The 22013-nt window shown below is 35.6% G+C and overlaps 1 protein-coding gene across 1 annotated transcript in view; it reads right to left on the bottom strand.

Moving 5' to 3' along the window:
• LOC150097985 (apoptotic protease-activating factor 1-like) overlaps nucleotides 1-22013 on the bottom strand; it is a 313888-nt gene that overhangs the window by 157685 nt on the left and 134190 nt on the right. The window contains exon 7 of the mRNA XM_090406652.1: nucleotides 1112-1170. Coding sequence (XP_090262778.1) covers nucleotides 1112-1170 — 59 coding nt within the window. The remainder of the gene's footprint in view (nucleotides 1-1111; nucleotides 1171-22013) is intronic.

The raw sequence follows: 22013 nt of genomic DNA, 5'->3' as shown, positions 1-22013 counted from the left end.
AATGTTGTGTTATTTTTATTTGATTAAAATTAGTTATTATGGAAATGTCCACTTTTATATTCAATAAACTAAAAAAAAATGCATATGATTAACTGAAATAGAGTTTTGAGGCCTCATAATGATGTCGCACCTAGGGCCTGCAAAAGTAAAAATGCCCACGGTGGGATTCAAACACGCAGTAGTTATACTGGAGAGAGGATATGCTAACCACTCAGCCAACCACGCCAGCTATTTGGGCAACAATGATCAAGGAAAGGAAGGAGTAGTGATCTAGATGATTGAACTAACTTAGCTTTTAATATTTTAGGAAATTATAATGTAAACTAGTTTATTAATTATAAAAACTTTAATTAATAAACTACCTATATTTTGGCAATGTTACAGTGCCATCTTCAGGGATCACAAAACAATGATATGTGCACGCAGGCACTCACACTAAGCAAATGAGGCTGAAGAAAGAAAACAGGAGTTAGTCCTCGAGTCCTAAACAGTGTCCTCTAGTGGACAAAATTGGTTTGTCTTGCCCATTGGACTGATGATCTTAGAATGTATGCTTCCCAAATATGGGGTAGCCTAATGCACTGAAATTTGTTGAGGTTTGGAAAGTTTTTCAGAGCTTAGGAAGATTCAAGGAATAGTCTTTCGGGTGGTGTAATACTTTCCAAACCTCAATGGTTTGGAAAGTATTACACCAGATGTAGTCTTTGTATTCAGATATCCTGATAATGGCTGTCCTGCCTGTTTAGCCAGACAGCCAATATCAGTAGGACAGTTTGCAATTGCAATGGTCCTGGTACATTCCAGGTCAGTCTAGGGAAAGTGGCTGGTCTTTGGTGGAGCGGATAAGAGATGTCAATTTCTTATGTGGTTTATAACTGATTGTGAGGTCATAGATACTGAAGTAGAGCTATCATAGTTCTCATATACAAAAAGAGCTCTAAATCTGAATGACAGAATTTTAGAAGAATTTTTACTAAACTGAGTCTTTCTGAAAGACTCTTTCGGTTTAAGATTTTGGCAAGCATACTTGAGGAGAGCCTGAAAACAATGTTGGAGAAGAACAAGTGGTGCAGGCCAAATAGTCATTGTCAAGATAAGATTTTCACTTCACAATAAACAGTTGAGAAATCATGGAAACATAACAAGGCTCTGTACTAAGTTTTTGTAAATCTGAAAAAAAAAAAAATGACATGATGCCCAAAGAAAAGTTTTTAAAAATACTTCAACATGTGGTATAAGTGCAGTGACTATACGTCCTTTATTTAAGAGAACCGTCCTTCATTTCACTGCTCTGTCCTTTAGAATTTTTTTTTTTTTTTATGAAATAGCCATTTTGTCCTTTATTTTGTGAACTGAAATAGTAAATTTAATATTGGTCCGTAGCACACAGGCCACAGATCTGTGAGCGAAGATCGAGGAAAGCGGTTTGTTCATTTCCAGCCACGGGAACTTATATATATAAATAGATGTTTATAATTATTAACTGACTTAAACACCGAGAAAAAATACAAGAGATTTAACAAGGTTTCACTACTAGTTTTATCGGAAATGCCACCTATGTCAGGTGAATACAGTACCATGGAGAAAACAACATCTTAAAAATATATTGCACTTTAGATAAATCAGAGTTTAGAACAAGTAGTAGTTGTGTTTGAAATTGAGTCCGAGCGTTAGTTCTGGCATGAAGCACTGTGTGTGTGTGTGAATGATATCATGAGTGTGCCAAAACTGGATTACAATGTTATGTGAATCATGTAGGATGTAACTGAGATTGCTGTTTAGATGGGCAGGGTCGAGAACTATTTCTTTTGATTCCAAGATACATCTTTCTAATTCATCGGCGCATTTATGGATGTTTGAAGTTGAGTTCCAGTCTATTTGAAGTTGTCGTCCTTCAACATTGGTATTGGCTGAGAATAAAATGTGGCTGAATAGGGCACTAGCACAAACTCTGTTATAAGAAATGTCACGTTGATGTTCTTCTAGGTGGAGAGAGAGATGGACTTCTCTGTGTGGCCATTATATGGTTTGCTGCAACTGCAAATGATTTTGTATACTCCCAGGAACTGAAGAAGGTTGTGTTTTACTTTAGGTTGACTGAGGTAAGATCAGAGTTTTGGAAAGGTGGAGAAATATGTTTTAACATTAAATTTCTTGAGGATTTTTGCTAGCTTAGAAGAAAGAGAACGTATATATGGTAAGGAGATGTAGGCTGTTGGGTTTGAGTTATCTTCATTACTATGTTGATTATGTACACTAAGATGATTATAGATATTTTTAGGAGAGTAACTGTTATTTAAGAAAGTCTTTTTGAGGTAACTAAGTTCTCGTTGAAGTTCCTCTTCTTCTGACAACAAGGATCTTGCTTGGTGAGCTAGTGTGGAAATAATTCCTAATTTCTGAGGGGGGGGTGAGACAAGTTTTGTCATAACTAATACTGGAAGAAAATGTTTTTTTTTTTTTTGGTGAGAAATAAGACAGAAATGGATTTTTACCAGCATTGAAGTTGACAAGGTTATGAAGATGGCTTGATTGAAGTTCAGAATTAAGGGGCAGTGGTGGTTGATCAGTGGTAGAGTAGGGTTTGTCAAATGAAAGGGAGGAGTGCAATATGCTCTTATCTGCAAAACTGTCTATTGGGTTGGAGGTCAACTGAAGTAGTGAATAATATGTGGACCTGTGAAAAAATCCAGTTAATTAAACATCGAAACATTGAAAGCATGCATTTATACCAAATGCAACTTTGACATGAATTGTATACAGTTTTATGAATTTTAAAACACAAACCTGATTTATTAAAAAAAGTTCATTTTTGTGGAAAGTATCAAAATTAAATTTTTTTAAGTAATAATATGATTGTTTAAAATCATATGTATATGCTTATATTTTATAATAAATGTTATAAAGCTTTTTAGTTTTAGTGAAACAAATAAATGCAATCTGCTTTTTTTATCATGAAACAATTTCTGATTTGTTCTTTATTTTCTCCAAAAAAATATGGTCACTGTAGCTATAAGTGAAATCGTATACAGAATGATGCATTAAGTTTAAGTCAGCAGTTATAACTGAATAAATTCCAGGGATATATATGGTTTGATGTAAAATCAGGTGTAAGATAAGACTGCCCACTATCTCCACTTTTATTCATCATCTATATAGTTCATGAAAGAAAGTGACCTTAAACTTGATATTAGAATTGGAGATATCAAATTTAGCTTAGCTCTTTGCTTTATGCAGATGATACTCCTAAACACATCTAGTACATCATGTTGGAGGCTTAATGGATTTTTTACAGCACTCAAAAAGAATTAAAATAGAATTTAATACTTCCTATATTTCATCCTAGTCACTAGGACATCTACGGGGATTACAAAAACAGTTAATGTAACATATACAGAAATAATAAACAATACTGAGCCCAACCACTTGGGTGACACTAAAGTCCTATCTAGTTGGAGAGCCCTCTAAGGGCAGTAGTAGGTGGCCTGGAATGTAAAGTGGGACCTCTGGTGATGAGTGTTTCCCAAATCTTCGGAAGCTTAATACAACTGTATTTATTCAGATTTGGTTGGTTTTTGAGAGCTGCTGCTGCTTCCAAGAAAAGTCTCTCTTTCTTGAATTTGCTGTGGTGGAGCATGGTGGTTTTCTTCCAAGATACCCTGTGGGTGGTATCCAAAACATGGTCAGCCAAGCCTGAATGGCCATTTTGGTGCCCTAAATAGCTAACATCGTCGGTATTAACGTCACCAGATTTCTTTCTTAGTTGTCAGCTCTGGAAAGAAATCTTGGAAGAACTAAAAACATTTTTTAATCCTTTTCCAGTGCTGTTTATACACCACAACCTTTCAAAATGGTGTCCTCCTAGCACAGTTAAGACTTAACACTGGAATTATTAATCTCTTTCTCGACAACCCTTTCTCTCTACTCTATATCCTCTCTCATACTGAACTTATCGCCAGTTAAGTCGTTCGTACTTACTACAACTACGATTTCGTTTACTTTTCTGTTTTGAATTGCTTCTTTATATTCTTAATTTTTGCTCCAGGAAAACTGGAAGTTATAACTCGCTCATCAATAGCATGTTTTATTATAGAGTTACCATACCAAATAATTTCTTTCTTTTTCTTAACAATGTTACTTACCTGATTTTCATTATTTCCTGACTTACCTGGTTCCGTGCTTTGTTGTTTCTTATTTCCCTGTTTAATTTTCTTTTTCTCCCTCTGTTCATTTAAACGTCTCTCGACTTTTTGCAATTCCTACGTAGTCTCTCTGATAATCTGCTTCAATTTTGCTATTTTGGAGGTTAATTCATTTTATTAACCTCCTCCACATCACAAATAACCTTGTTAATGGGGCTAACCTTTTTGTTCTCGCCTGCAGGTCTTTTTTTTAGCATTAGATTTCTTGCCCTTTTTTTGGTGCCATTTTAAAAGTATACTAATTATAGAAATATCTTAATAACAATATGTCATAAAATACTAAATACACTAGAAACTATACTAATATACTATTAAACACTAATTTTCTAAGTGAAAAACACAATAAAACTGACAAAATTCGCCAATTTTACAGGAGCGCTAAATTCACCAACTAACCACAATGTATCCTTGAACGAAAAAAAATTGTAATAACAAATGAAGCACAAGGAGCCAGCGAAATGTTATATACATCATCTGTTTTCTAGCATTGCTTAGAGATCATTAGCTGAAAAGTTGAAGTCAGATATTAAGTGATCTAATCAAGGAATTCAAGACATCACTTAAGATAGTTCTCACACAGAAATGAAACGGAAGAATTATTATTATTACATTATTACTTTAGTTTACTTTATCAACATGAATAATCTTTATAGAAAATTGAAATGTCAGTACCTATCTTGGAAAATACAATGTGCAAAAAAATTGCAGTCTTAAATTGTTTCACTTTTTTGAAATGCTGTAGAGAGACAATCAAATTATTCTGAGGTGCTTAGTTAGACATCAAACAATTTATTGAATCCAAACAAGTTAGACAAATCTATTGCAAAGCTTCTCTTGCTCTCCTCAGGGAAAGAATTCAATCTGCAAGATATGCTATCCATAAGTTGGATTCCTTATGCCTTTAATTTAATAATAAGGATTGATTTATATCCTATTCATAAGTTATTATTATTATTAACACCAGACCTCTATGGAGTCAAAAGACTCAATGCTGAGTTGGATTCCTTATGCCTTGATCTATGTTGTTCTTTAGTTAACCTAGCAGAAGTAGCAGCTGGTCTGACAGATACAAACAAAATGTTTAATATAAATATTCTTACACATATCCAGTGTATAGCTTGGAGGTCATGACTAGCTGTGTATGCATATATTACGAGTGATATTCCACACTGTTTATGTGGTCAGTTTTGGTTTAACACGTGTTATGTAAAGGTGGGTGATATTTAATAGTAAAATTGTATCTGAAAGATACCATGAACTCCAATGTCAGTATAGTAATTTTTAAAATTTTTTTTAAAATTTACTGTTGAAAATGTCTGGAAAAATATATTGATTGGATAATCCATCAGATGTTGAACAGCGAATGTTACTCAAGTGTGACGATGAGAATGATGAGTCGAATGCGAAAGTGAAAGTAAATTGTATCTGAGAGATACTGAGAACTGTGATGTCAGTATAGTATTGGTTTAGTTGTTGTTGTTTTTTCTTTGTTCAATAATTTCTAGATTGCAATTGAAAATAAATAAACCATCATGTATTATATTTGCAGTGGTTTTTTTTAAAGTTTTATTGCATTTTAGTAGATACTAGTAATGAATGTATCTCTCAGATACATGCGACCCACACTGCAATTTTTTTGACCACAACCTCCGCAGGGTTAATTTAATAATAAGAGTTGATTTATGGGATAATATCAACAACATGCTAAACAATTCATATAACTTTCACCTCCAGTAAAAGCTGACAAAAGAAAAATTTCTTGAAAAATTTACAATAAGAAGCTAAAGGAAAACATCAGTTGATTTTTGTTTGAATTCCTTGATTAGATCACTTAATATCTGACTTCAACTTTTCAGCTAATGATCTCTAAGCAATGCTAGAAAACAGATGATGCATATAACATTTCGCTGGCTCCTTGTGCTTCATTTGTTATTACAATTTTTTTTCATTCAAGGACATTTTCTTGCCAGATGAGAAGGTAATTGATAATATCTTGGATAATAAAGGTGATTGGCATTATTACTTAACCAAGATGGAAAGAAACATTTTTTTTAAAAAAAAAAAGCTTTCATTTTGCCATTACCTCTAATTATGTATCCAAAACTGACTTTTTATTAGCAGAGAAAAAGCACTTCATACCTTCCAAGGCACATACTGCAAATGATGTTTGTTTCAAATCTGCAATTATTCTCTCAATTTCTTATACAAAAAAAAAAAACAAAAAAAACATCAGAATAAGAAGATCTTCACAAAGTATTTTTAACTTGGGTATAGTTATGTTAAAGATACCAAGCAATTTTAAACCTGGTTTTACTCCATTTTTTCCAAGTAAGCAAACAGACAAAATGTCAAGTTTGCGCCTGCAATTTATGCAAGACTAGCTGATCCCACAGGTAGTGCAAGACCAAGCAACTCGTGGTAAAAGTGGAGCAAGCTCTGATCACTAATCTTAATATTTACCCTTAATGCCAAAACACATCTCCAAGAAGGGGATGTGTGATGTTTTGTATTAAAGGCAAGGGGCCACTACCCAGACCAGTTTCGACCTTTATTAAGGTCTCATCAGTGGGAGCTAGGCTAGAAATACCAAGATTTAGTAATGCAGACTTGTAAGTATTTTACGAAAACAAGTTACCATAAGGTGTTATAACCTTATTAAATAAAAATCTCAGAGGAGATATAGATGTAGAAAGTATTTTAAACTTGGGTATAGTTATGTTAAAGATACTAAGCAATTTTAAACCTGGTTTTACTCCATTTTTTCCAAGTAAGCAAACAGACAAAATGTCAAGTTTGCACCTGCAATCTATGCAAGACTAGCTGATCCCACAGGTAGTGCAAGACCAAGGCAACTCGTGGTAAAAGAGACTTACAAGCTCTGCATTACTAAATCTTGGTATTTCTAGCCTAGCTCCCACTGATGAGACCTCAATAAAGGTCGAAACCGGTCTGGGTAGTGGCCCCTTGCCTTTAATACAAAACATCATACATCCCCTTCTTGGAGATGTGTTTTGGCATTAAGGGTAAATATTAAGATTAGTGATCAGAGCTTGCTCCACTTTTACCACGAGTTGCCTTGGTCTTGCACTACCTGTGGGATCAGCTAGTCTTGCATAAATTGCAGGTGCAAACTTGACATTTTGTCTGTTTGCTTACTTGGAAAAAATGGAGTAAAACCAGGTTTAAAATTGCTTCGTATCTTTAACAAGATCTTCACAGTTTAAGAAGAAACAAAAACATCACTATATCATAAACAGCATATTGACCAGTAAAGGCAGTGATGTGCTTTATGTCAATAAAGAGCTCCAGAAAAGATGTGCTATTTTGCATAAAATATTTGTGATATTTCTTGCATTTTTTTAGAATAATACTGTTTATTTTGATAGCTTGGTGTGTATGTGCAGTTATTGGCCTTATGAATTTGTTACTGATTTTTTTTTTTCTGGAATTTTTGTATCTTGCTTTGAACAGAACACAATGGTGTACACATGAGGTGCTGACTAGGCAAGCTATGAGTGGCACAACTAGTTAAGCAGTACAAAAATCAAATGCTGTTATCAACATAGATTTTTCAAAATTGGTTTGATGTCATGAGTGCAAATATGGCTTGGTAAAATGTGAAAGATGTGTTTGTGTTTTAAAAGTTTTAAAACCACTGAATATTTTTGTTGCCTTTCAACCGTTCAGAAAAATCTCCACCTTTCTCACTTCTCCTAAGGACAGCTTCCACATCTTAATTATCCAGGTGTCTACCAGATTCCTTGCTCGTGCTCTAAAAGGCTTTCTTTATAAAGCCGTTCCATGAGGAACCGCCTTTTCGGTTCCTCATGGAACGGCTTTATAAAGAAACATGTGAAACTTTACTTCACTCTCCTAACTTAAACAGATCCGATGGTCTATCCCTTTATGGGAGATAGTACTTTATAAATCGGCTAATCTTTCCTAACTTTTTATTGTATATATAATTTTTTTTTTGTTGTTAGGAAATTTTTTGACCTTTTTAATTATCTTACACTAGCTACTTAGGTGGTGCTTTTTGAAATTGACAGTTATTGTTTAATTTGTACTGAAGATGCCTGTGACACACAGGTGAAAATTATACTATTAAATAATCTTTTCACGTGCGTTTTTCCGTTATTAATATTGTATTTATATGTCTGCTCACAGTATTCCTTTATCAAAACTCAAAAGGAAGTATAAATGAGGAAACAGAAGTAAGGTGTGACATAACGAGAAGTAGTGAGACTACAGGAGTGACAGAGAGTGAAACTGTTGGAATGCAAGATTTGATGAAACAGTTATTCAAAATAAAATATGAAATGAGGAATATGCAGACTGATATTAGATGTTTAGTGGATACAAATGAAAGTGTGCAAAACAGAATGAAAGGAAAAAAGGGTAAAAGAGGTGACGAGCGATTCAAGAATAGCAGTGTATGGAAGAGTGGTTAATTGTTAGAGTGGTTAATGAGAGTCAATAAGGTCTGCTATCCAGGAGGGAGAATGGGCAAGATAATTAATGCTTTGGACATGTGGAGAAAACGAGCATGAGAATTAGTGGTGGTTGTGGGGACAAATGATTTAAGTGGACATAAGGAAGATTTAAGAGTGGACATCAGGAGGTTATTGAGGAGAGTGAAAGATAACAGTGTAACAGTGTAGTGAGAAAGGTTGTCAGTGTGTTGCTGAGGTATGACAATGATGAGTAGAGATGGAGAGCGAATCATGAATGGAATGCTGGTAGAGCTGTGGATAAAGGAATGCACTTTGAGGATGTGTGGCATGGATTTGAGAGAAGAATGGAATTATATTGGCATGACGGACTGAATTTGAATGGCTTTAGGGTGAGTGAACTGGAGAAACTGTTGCTACATAGATGAGCATGGCAATGAAAACAGTAGTAGTGTGAGAGATGAAGAGAGAATAGGAATGCAACAGGAACAAGAAAATGGGAGAAGCCCAGGTGGACAGGGAGAATGGTTGATGGGAGCAGTAGTGAATCAATGTATGGGGATGATCAGCATAGAAATGGAACAGATTGGGATGTGAGTGGGGTAGTTGACATTCAGTGGATATATGTGGTAAGTGATAATAAAGTTGACTGACAAGGACAGGCGTGGTAGGAAAATCACAACCAACAAGTGGCTCAGGTAGGGATGGTTATAGACCTAAAAGTGAACAGCTGTGTTCATTTTCAAATGCCAGGGTATCAATAATAAAGGAGATGAAATTTTGCCCCAAAATCAGTGGAATAAGTGAAATAAGGTTGGATGAGGAGGATATCCTAAGAATATTTTTTGTGAGGATAGAAAGGACAAGGAAGGGAGGGTGGAGTGTTGTTGATGATAGTAGAGGAATTCTGTCTAATAGTAGCAATGGTTCTGAGGCAGTGGGATGTGAGGTGGAGGTTGACAGGAAGAGATATTTAGTTGAATGTTGTTATAGGCACCAGGGAATGTGGATTGCATTTTCCTCCTGGTTGGCCAAGTGGTTAGCATATCTGCTTTCCAGTCAAAAGGCTACGGGTTTGAATCCTGCCGTGGGCATGGATGTTTGTGATTGTCTGTGAAAACTAGTGGTGGTGGTCGGCAGTAGATGGCGCTGTGTAGATGATGAAGGTAGTTGCGGTTAGTGGAGTGGTGGAGACAGAGAGTTGTAGAGTAGGTGCCCTCCCTTGATGAGTCTTTGGACTCCCTGGAGATGTTATGTAATAATAATAACAAAACAAGGAAAGGATGAATATTATGGGTGATTTTAATTATGGCAGTATAGACTGGAAAGAAGAGACAGTAATTGGGAATAAGGACAATGAATTCCTCGAATTCTTGAGAGATAACTATCTCAGACAGTATGTAAAGGAGAGCACATGAGGATCAAGAGTTTTAGATCTGATCGTTTCAGAGGATATAACTGTGAGTGGAGATTTGCATTTCCCTCCTGTTGGTGAAAATTATCATGAAGTGATCACGTGGATTGCCATATGAAGACTTCTGTGAGGAAAGGATATATGTGGCATTACAAGGATGGTGTTCATGTCAAGTAGAATAGGAGACACCTTGGAGTAATAGCATGGAATGAGGAGTTGAGTGGTAAGGAAATAAATGCTGCTTGGGAACTTACAAAGAAATACATAAAAGCATCAATGTGTAAAGTTATTCCAAAGGTTAAAAGGCTGAATAAGGTAGGTGCAAAATGGATGAATGAAAGGATTAAGCATGAAATATGGAAGAAGAAGAAGGCACTTTGGAGACAGCATATATACCTATCGCAACATTCAACTAAATATCTCTTCCTATCAACCTCCACCTCACATCACACTGCCTGAGGAGAGTGACTCAGTTATTAAGGACAACAAAAGTGCAATATGAGCAGAAATTAGCAAATAAGGCAAAGAAAAAACCCTCATGAGTGTTTTAGATACGTAGCAAGTAGAAAGAAGAATGATTATGTCACTAAATACCTTGACATAGTCGAGAATGAAATGAGAGAAGACTTATTGGTATGTGAGCAAGAGGTATATGAAGAGTTAAATAAGCAATATGTTCAATAAGGCAATAGGACTTCATGACATATCACCACATGTCTTAAGGAATGCTCAAAGTAGTTAGCATCAGCACAACTCCCAGAGGAGTGGAAGGAAGGCAAAATTGTTTCACTTCACAAAAGTGGTGAAGAAGCCAAGGAAAAAAATTATATGCTGATCTGTATATGTAGTTAAGGTATTGGAGAGGTTGGTGAGAGATGGGATACAAAAATGGATTGATAACAGTGATATTCTTTGTTCATGTCAGCATGGGTTTGTTAAAGGTAGGTCTTGTTTTACAAACTTGCTTATGTGGTATAACAAGGTGCCGAATCTATTGGACAAGGGAAATACATATACAGTAGTATACTTTTGATTTTGCAAAGCTTTTGATTGCCACACCACAAATTGGTTACTAAACTGAAGTAGGTGGGATTGGATGATAGACTAGTGAGCTGGATAACTGAATGGCTAACAGATAAGTATCAACAAGTTGTGTATGGGGAAGGTGGGGACGCTATCTCAAACGAGGAAAGTCACTAGTGGTGTGCCACATGGATCAGTTTTGGGACCATAGTTATTTAATTTGTATATTAATAGCATTTGTACATTAATAGCATAACAACAGTATGCAGATGATGCAAAACTAGGGAGAGTGATGAGAAATCATGGCAATGTGGTCTGACAGGAGGACTTGAATAGACTGTATGAGTGGCAACAGTATGGAACGGTTAGTTCACAGTTGCAAAGTGTAACGTTCTGAAATTTGTAGGCAATAACAAGATTCAAAGTATACACACTTGACAGGGGAAATTTTGGAGGAGGTTGAGGAGATAAGAGACCTTGGACTGGTGGTGGACAAGGATCTGAATTTCCGAGATCACACTGCACAAGTTGTGAAGACATCTCATCAGATTATAGGAATGATATGGAGGAACTTAACTTGTAGAAAGCAAGAGAATCTGGTTCCCTTGTATAAGCCATGATGAAGCCTTATATAGATTATTGTGCACAGATTTTGTTCCCCGGTTTTCATGGTGATGAGAATATGTTGAAAAGGGTTCAGAGAAGACTGACTAAAATCGTGACTGGTCTTTGGAATGTGAGATATGAAATCAGATTGAGGGAATACAGTTTGCAAAGCCTTGTGACTAGGAAGAAGAGAAGGGATACAATACAATTGAGACATTCAGGTTGGTGAAGTGTTGTTGTCGGGTTAATGTGGAAGAAATTTTTCACCGATGGGGGAAGTGAGTAAAACAAGGGCACATGCCTGGAAGTTGTATAAGGAGGGTGTGAGTAGGGACATAAGGAGAAGGTTCTTTGCATGGAGAGTGGCTAGTCAGTGGAATGCAGATACACTAAATGAGTTTAAAGCACGGTTAGATGGACTTTGAGTGTAACAGTGTTTGCCTCCTGCAGTGACTCCATGGAAGTCTAGTGTTAATAATAATAATAATCATCATTATACTTAAGGCAGACAAAGCGATATGAATAGGCCAGACTATATGTCGAAAATATCCCTTCATCTTTTGGATTCTTCAACTTACTGCCCATAGATGATGATCCTACTTTGAATCATGAACACCAAAGATCTCTTTTGCAATATGCAAAACTGGCCTACTGAATTAAAATGAAAACTAAATTCACATCACTCATACCAAATATTCACAAGACAGGCATCCCTTTGAGACCAATAGTTGATGGCATAAGTTCATCTGCCCACCTTTTGTTCAAACACCTTGCAAGTTTACTAAAGAACATTAGCCTCAGATTCCTTCATCAATAAGTCAGCACATTTGGGCCAGAAACTGCCTAATGTTTCCATCTCATTTTAAGGCATTCTTTCAAGTCTGGATATAGTTTCCCTCTCTCTCTCTCTCTCTCTCTCTCTCTCACACACACGCAAATGTAAATCAAGTCATGAGGTTTACTCAGGATCTCTTCTCATCAGACATTGCAAGACTAATGAAGCACTGCCTTCAGTCTAATTTCCTCAAATTTAAAAGCAGAAAAGAACTCCAGTTTCTACTTAAGGCAGACATTTCTATATGTATAAATGTGTAATAATATACTGCAAGTAATGAAAAAAGAAAGGAATCAGACAGGGTGATTCATTAAGTTCACTACTGTTCAATATTTTAATCATCATCAAATTTCTGACATGTACCATCAAGAAGTGTACAGAATATTATGATAGTACTATATGAAGTACTTACATCATTAACTTCCCATCAACAATTTTCCTCCAAATCAATCTGTTATCTATCAAGACTCCAACATTATCAGATCTTATATTTTTGCCTTCTAAGGCACTTTTTACTGTATCCATCCGCCTATGGTGGTCTTCCTCTGGGTCTTTTTACTCCCAACCAGTTTTGCTAATCTTTTCTGTTTAAGTGACCATACTACTTGAGATTAGCTCTGCTAACACATTCCTAGATGTCAAGTTCTTTCCTAATATCCTCATTTTTAATATGATACTGTCATTGATGCCATCTGTTCACAGTCCTAATTTTTCTCAATACTCTCATATCTTTGGATATGAGTGTTGGTCAAGTATTTTATTTCTAACACTGTCCTGTATACAGCTAATTTTGTGTTTTAACTAATTTTTCTCTTATTTCATAAACATTTATTCAGTTGACTTACTACCATACCAGCTTTTTTGATTCTGTTGTCTATTTCCATATTTAATTTACTGTCCTCACTAAAAATTTCGCCTAAGTAGCTGAAATATTTTACTTCTTCTATAGGTTCTCTGTTCACGATACAGTTGATATTTTCAATGTTTGTGCCTATTTTCATTACCTTTGTCTTGTTGCTGCTGATTTTCATAACAAATTTATTACAACAATTATTCAGTTTAGTCAGGGAATCTTGCAGACTTGTACTGGATTTATTTAAAAGTATAACATCGTCTGCATAAAGCAAAGAGCTGAAATTGACATATCCAATTCCGATATTATGTTTAATACCACTTTCCTTCATAATGTGATCCAATAGATAATGAATAAACGGGATAATGTACATCCTTGTCTAACAGCAGATTTAATATCAAACTATCTTCCTGTACTTCTTTCAATTCTAACTGCTGACTTACAACTTAAATAAAGACTAAGTATTGCTTGATAAAATGTCTCATTGACACCATATAACTGTAGCGTTTTGAATAGCTTTTCATATGCACCTTGTCATATGCCTTTTGCAGGTCTATAATACTTAAATACAGATATGAGATCTTTGTTATACTCCCATGATTTTTCAACTATTTGTCGTAAAGCAAAAATCTAATCCCAACAGCCTCTATTTGGCATCCAGCTTGTTTTTCACCAAGCTTCCCTTCAACAATCCTTCTGAACCAGTTCTCAAGTATACTTGCATAAATCCTTGAGAGCTATGAGAGCTCTACTCCAGTCATCTAGAATTCATCCCTCTGTCCAGGCCTATATACAGTGCAGCCACTGTAAGACTTTTATATCTCCATGCTTGAGCATTTCTAGTCGAATATCATCTACTTCTGCTGCCTTTCCACATTCAGGCTTTTGATGGCTTTTTCTACTTCAAGTATCGATATGTATTCTGATTGCATGCCTGTTGAGTGTTTTTTTACCACTGTGTTGTCACTGCTTGTTTCATTTAGCAATTTTTCGAAGTAACTGCTCTATACATCAAAGATATCTTTTTCTCCAGTTTTCATGTTATCTTTATCATCCTTTTACAGCAATCTTTCCTCCATTTCTGAGCTTTGCCAACAGCCTCCAGAATATTTTACCACCTTCTAGATATTTATTTTCTATATTCTTGCCAAAGCCTTCCCATGATTTTGTTTAGCTAGTTTTAAACAGTGTTTGTCTTTCTTACATTTGTCTCTGTATTCTCTAGAACACAAACTGACTTATTTGCCAGGAACATTTGATATGCCTTCTTCATATCCCTCCTTAACTTCCAGTGTTCACCAGGTAGGTCTGATTTTTCTATCTTGCAGACATAATAACAGAACTAAAAGATAAGAACCTAAATGGAATAAAACTGATAATAATATAGTAAATCTGATCTGCATAGCAGATCAGATTTACATGTAGCATTCTGCTATGGAAATACATGTAGCATTCTGCTATGGAGAATGTAGTAAGATAATTTACAAAGAGTAATATTTCATTTCCAACAGATCAGTTAAAAATATAAAATTTCAATTTCAATTAAAAACATATCTGGTTAGTAGGCAATTAATCAAGTGTAAGTTAGAAATGAGAAAAGTAATAGAACAAATCATAACAAACAGAGTTTTAAATACTTAGGAATTCATATTAAATACAAAAGGAATAACCAAAATTTTAACAAAAGAACAGTCATTTAAGGCAAACACAATTTCTGGAGATATATTAAAGATGCCAAGGAATTATATTATTATTATTTGACACCTCCAGGGAGTCCAAGGACTCATCAAGGGAGGGCACCTGCTCTACAACTCTGGCTGCGAAATTCTATTGCCAACACCATCTACTGATGACCACTACTGGTATTTCCACAGTCAATCACAAACATTCATGCCCATGGCGGGATTTGAACTCGCAGCCTTTTGGTTGGAGAGTGGATACGCTTTCCACTCAGCCAACCAGGCCAGCATTCTTGGTATAATCCTTTATCCAAGTGTAAAGAAAGTTTGCATGTAAAGTATCTTCATGATAGTTGTTAGCCTCTATTTGCATATAGAGGCTAACAACTTCACACATCAATTGTCTTAGTACTAAAGCAATTAATCTCTGGATGAAAAAAAAAATAATAAGTTAAATATTGTAACTAAGACAAGTATATACACTGGTGTCCAAGAGCTAAGGACGAAGACATCCAAAAAATTTTCACAACTACATCCAAATGTGGACATAAATTTATTTCCAGCATACTGATAAATTATATTACACAAAAAATGTATTATAAATTTTGTACAAATTAAATTGCAATACATTTTTGGTAAAGGTTACAAATTTCCTAAGGATGTAGTTAAGGAATTAATGTGATTGCAGACAACTATGTGGAAAGAAATTTCAGTATGGAATATGTCCACTCTGAACTGTGATGGAGCTCTCATGACATCGTACCATGCTTAGCACCAAGTGATTCAGGAGTTATTTAGACAAACTAGCCCCACTCCTCCTTCAGAGTAAGGATAAGATCTTGTTTGTTTTTTGGAGGGGAATTTCAAGCAGCAATGCATCTCCCTATTGACCCAAATGTGTTCTATGGGGTTGAGATCTGGAGATCATGCTGGCCATTCAATTCGATTAATATTCTCAGTCTCCAGAAGTATTTCTAATGCTTGCATACAATGTTGGGTGACAATGTCATCCATAAAAATAAATTCATTACCTATAGAACCAAAGAACAATCAAATATGACATTCAAGAACTTTGCTGCAATATTGTTCAACAGTCATAATCCCTTTTTCCAGCACTTGTAGCTTCCATTATGCATGCATTAAGCATAATGCCTCCCCACAACATGATCCCAGCACTGCTGTATCTATCCCTTTCAGGAATATTTTCATGATGGTAAGCAGTACCATTTTCATACCAGATCAAGTGTTGTCTAGAATAAGAGGAAAGACTAAAATGACTCATCTGTAAAGAGTACATTAGCCCATTAGTGTCTCTTTTAATTCTTATGGATACAGTACCACTGAAAACTTGCTCTATGAGCTATAGATAAAGGGATGCAGACAACAGGCCTTTGGGCACATAGTCCTACTTGTCAAGATATCTGCATACCTGTGCTTGAATAGCCGACTTGCAAGCTGATCTGTTGTGCTATTTCGATTACGTTTTGCTGTTATAACCAAAATTGTTTTAATGTCTTCATGCTCCATAGTAGAGCGAGTGCGATCTCTTAGCAAATGTGTGGAACACATTCCATTTGTTTGAAGCACTGCCCAGAGCTGTTATAACCAAAATTGTTTTAATGTCTTCATGCTCCATAGTTGAGCGAGTGCGACCTCTTAGCAAATGTGTGGAACACATTCCATTTGTTTGAAGCACTGCCCAGAGCCTTGATACACCTTATATGACATTTCAAACTCTCTGGCAATATCAGTAATTCTGCAGTCATCTTCAAGCTTTTCAATAATTCTTCCCTGCATGAAATCAACCAGATGATGTCTTTGAGACATTACAAGACATCCAAGTTTGTAACTTTATTTCTTCATAAAAAGAGCTTAAAAGGGTCAAAGTTATATAGGTCAAAGGGTATAGGCCTTAAGGGTCAAAGCTATATAACTGAGAGGAGCCCTCCACATAGCCTTTAAAGAATGCAAAGAACTGACCAGGGCTTCTGACCTAATGTCCAATCGTCACCTTCTCGTGGTGCAACCTGTTAGGTATCTACCTGGATACCGAATGGATGAAAATGGGATGGCAATTTGGGATTTAGCCGACCAAATTGTATTCTTATTGGCTTAAACCAAATCAAATGATGGTACAACATGACAGAATTTCATGCTGGATGGGGAGTCGCCGGTTAAACAAGGTCCCCGTTGTTTTTGCCAGGGAACCAGGACAAACAGCGAAAAGTCAGCTACTGGAACAAATCCTAAAAATCGCAAAACTCACCCCAACTCAACATCACCAGATGAATGGCAAAGAAATGAAGCTAGCTGAGGAATTCAAGAAGTACCGGATCGACATAACAGGTGTGACTGAAACAAAAAAGACAAAAACTGGTGAGATCTTTCTGAGCAATAAATACAAAATGTTATATTCAGGCAATGATAATCAAGGAAAAGAAGGAGTAGCCATTGTATTCAACACTAAATACGAAGTTAATCTTCTTGAATGGCAGGCAGTCTCAAGTAGAGTAATGTGGGCAAATATCAGAATGGGGAACTGGACAATAAGACTTATTTGTGCCTATGGTCCCACAGAAGATTATACTAAGGTAGAAGTGGAGGAAGTTTTTGAGGATTTAGAGAAAGCATCTGACCCAATAAAAAAGGAAAAGTTGGTCCTTGTTGGGGATCTAAATAGCAGAGTAGGAAATGATTGTCAGACGTACAAAAATATATTGGGAAAATTTGCAGAAAAGAGCAAAGCTAATAATAATGGCAAATATCTGTTGGATTTCTGCTCAGGACATGGACTGGTTATTACTATCACCATGTTCCAACATTAAAATGTGCACAAATTCACATGGAGAGAAGAGGCAAGAAATAAGAAAAGTCTCATTCACTATGTTATTGTTGATAGTGATGTTTTCTCCCTGGTGCAGGAGACTAGAGTGTACAGAGGATTTGAAATTGGAAGAAATCCCCATTTAGTCTTGAGCAGGATAAAATTGAATTTCATATTGAAAAGAAGAACATGCAAGAAAGTTTTAAAGCGAATAAAAGTTGAGAAGCTCTCAGATGTGAACTGTAGACTAAAATACACAAAGATTATTGAAGAAAAAATGAAAGAGTTTGAGAACAGAAACCAAACTTTAGAGATTCAGTGGCAAGCCTTAAAGTAAAACTTAATTGATTCAGCCAGAGAGGCATGTGGTGAAGTTGTCTGCAAGGATAGAAAAATTAGAACTCCGTGGTGGACACAGGAAGTTAAAGAGGCAGTGAAGGAAAAGAAGAAAGCATATCAAAAGTTCCTGGCAAATAAGTCAGCTTGTGTTCTTAGAGAATACAGAGACAAATGTTAGAAAGCTAAGCACTGCGTAAAACTAGCTAAACAAAAGTCATGGGAGGACTCTAGCAAGAACATAGAAAATAAATATCAAGAAGGTGGCAAAATATTTTGGAGGTTGTTGAAGAAGCTTAGAAATGGAGGTAAGAGTACTGTAAAATCAGTTAGAGATGATTAAGGTGACATGAAAACGGGAGAAAAGGGTATCCTTGAAGTATGGAGTAATTACTTCGAGAAATTGCTAAATGAAACATGCAGTGATAGCACAGTGGTAAAAAAACACTCAACAGGCATACAGTCAGGAATACATATCCATACTTGAAGTAGAAAAAGCCATCAAAGGCTTAAAATGTGGAAAGGCAGCAGAAGTAGATGATATTTGACCAGAAATGCTGAAGTATGGTGGTATAAAAGTCTTGCAGTGGCTGCATTGCATAGTTCAGAAGGTGTGGACAGAGGGACGAATTCCCGATGATTGGAGTAGAGCTCTCATAGTACCATATATAAAAAGGGAAATAAAACTGAATGTGAGAATTACAGAGGTATTTCCCTACTGAGCGTTCCTGGTAAGATATATGCAAGTATACTTGAGAAACGATTGAGAAGAATTGTAGAAGAAAAGCTTGGTGAAGAACAAGCTGGATACAGACCAAACAGAGGCTGCCAGGATCAGATCTTCACTTTACGACAAATAGTGGAGAAAGCATGGGAATATAACAAAGAACTCTATTCGAGTTTTGTAGATCTGGAAAAGGCATATGATAAGGTCCCAAGAGAGAAGCTATTCAATACTCTACAGTTACATGGTGTCAATGGGACATTATATCAAGCAATACTTAGTCTTTATTTGAGTTGTAAGTCAGCAGTTAGAATTGAAGGAAGTACAGGAAGGTGGTTTAATATTAAATCTGGTATGAGACAAGGATGTACATTATCCCCTCTGTTATTCATTATCTATATCAGTGGTCACCAAAGTGGCCGATATCGACCCCCAGGGGTCGATATAACATTGTTAGGGGTCGATAGAAAAATATAAGACATCATTGTACGGGTAATATTTAATTCGGTTAACTTCGATTACCTCCATCCTGAATGGCAACGCAATTAAGAGTGAATCGTGGGAACAGTGACATGAATAGGACCTATAAGATGGAGCAAGGTCAAGTTACGGAGGTCAATCAAATAGTCCAAAATGACATATTTACCAATAAACGGATGTCGGTGGTTCCCATCCGGCCAGCGCATACATGGTTGAAGCTGGTTTTAGTCATGTTAATTCCATTTTAACAAAACGAAGAAATAAGCTAGATAATTCCGTGGCAATTTAAGGCCGAAACTTACTAATTTTGAACTCAACATTTCTAATCTTGTCAATTTACTAACATTGACAATGTTAGTAAATTGTATACTAAGTTAATAAAAGTCTTATTTTCTTTATTTAAATGAAGGGGATATTAAATCCCACATTATTTCAAAGCCAAATAAGAAACTCAAAGATCGGAATCAGAGTTTCATGCCGAAACTGGTATTTAATATCCCCTTCATTTAAATAATGTTATATCGCCGAAGTGAAGCCTATTAGCTCTTTTATTTAAGTCTTATTTTCATATATATAAGGAAAATTGTATTATTGTTATTATCTAAATTAAATTTTATATTTTATATATTATTTATTCCTCCTATCAAATATGTAATGTTAAGAAGGACGTCAAAAACAAAAATGCATCCCTTTGATGTTAAGCCAATATAATAATATATACTATATTATACATATAATAAGCACTGTAACTATAAAATAAACAATCTAAAAACTCACATGAGCGTTTTTTTTTGCTTGTCCTATTATAATTACTTAATAGGAAAATAGAGGGGGTCGATAAAAAGTTAAGAAACTCTTGAAAGGGTCGACGGTCAAAGACGTTTGGCGACCCCTGATCTATATGGATCACATTATGAAGGAAAGTGGTATTAAACATGATATCAAAATTGGAGATGTTAATGTCAGCTGTTTGCTTTATGCGGAGGATGTTATACTTATCAATAAATCCGCTACGAGTCTGCAAGATTCCTTGACTAAATTGAATAACTGTTGTAATAGATATGGTATGAAGGTCAGCAATAAAAAGAGAAAGACAATGAAAATAGGCAGAATCGTTGAAAGTGTCAACTGCATTGTGAACAGAGAACCTGTGGAACAAGTAAAACATTTCACCTACTTAGGCACGATTTTTAGTGAAGATGGTAAATTAAATATGGAAATAGACAACAGAATCAATAAAGCTGGAATAGTAGGAATCAATTGAATAAATTCATATGGAATAAGATAGAAATTAGTCGGAACACTAAATTAGCTGTATACAAGACAATGTTCAAACCAGTGTTAACTTATGGATCTGAGAGCTGAGTCAGAAGTAAAACACTTGACCAAAGACCACAGATATGAGAATCCTGAGAAAGATTAGAGGGGTGAACATATGGCATCAATGGCAATATCATATTAAAAAGGAGGATATTAGGAAAGAACTTGACATTGTCTGCATCCAGGAATGCGTTAGTAGAGCTAATCTCAGGTGGTATGGTCATTTAAACAGAATGGGCGAGGAAAGATTGGCAAAACAAGTGTCCTCTGCCAGGTTGGCAGGAAAACGACCTAGAGGAAGACCAAGATATAGGTGGATTGATATGGTACAAAGTGCTTTAGACGACAGAAATATAAGATCTGATAATATTGGAGTCTTAACAAGTAACAGACTGATCTGGAGGAAAATTGTAAATAGGACGTTAGTAACAATGTAAATTTTTCATGTAGTACTATCATATCCTGTACACTCCTTGAGGGTACATGGCAGGAATTTGATGATGATGATAATGAACCATTGTATGAAACTGTGCATAATGTTATTCGAGCATACATTTTACAATCTTTACGTATGGGCTACGTTTCACCAAAATCGGTATAGGAAAAGTGTGTTCAAGATGAAGCACATATTGGCCACTTCTTTTTAAAAATTTAACGGCATAAGCAATAATGAATCATTAGTTGCTATTTACGTCAAAAATATCAAATGGCTTGAACGCCGAAAACTGTTATAATGGGGGGGAGGGGCGTTGCAAAATTTATGTTTTGCAAAGTGGGTGGTGGCCCGAAAAAGTTTGGGAACCTATGATCTATATGGATCACATTATGAAGGAAAGTGGTATTAAACCTGATATCAAAATTGGAGATGTTAATCTCATCTCTTTGCTTTATGCGGATGATGTTATACTTCTAAATAATCCACTACAAGTTTACAAGATTCCCTGACTAATTTGAATAACTGTTGTAATAGATATGGTATGAAGGTCAGCATTAAAAAGACAAAGACAATGAAAATAGGCAGAAGCATTGAAAATATCAACTGCACTGTGAATGGAGATCCTAGAGAACAAGTGAAACATTTCAGCTACTTAGGGACGATTTTTAGTGAAGATGGTAAATTAAATATAGAACTAGACAACAGAATCAACAAAGCTGGTATGGTGGGAAGTTAACTGAATAAATTTATATGGAAGAAGAGAGAAGTTAGTAAAAAAAACCCACTAAATTAGCTGTATAGAAGACAGTGTTCAAACGAATTTTTTATGG

The sequence above is a fragment of the Typopeltis vanoorti genome, chromosome 16 (assembly GCF_054136105.1).
Source record: "Typopeltis vanoorti isolate ZY-2024b chromosome 16, IOZ_Tvanoo_1.0, whole genome shotgun sequence".
In the NCBI taxonomy this organism is placed as follows: Eukaryota; Metazoa; Arthropoda; class Arachnida; order Uropygi; family Thelyphonidae; genus Typopeltis; species Typopeltis vanoorti.
This window is presented reverse-complemented; position numbering and strand designations above follow the sequence as displayed.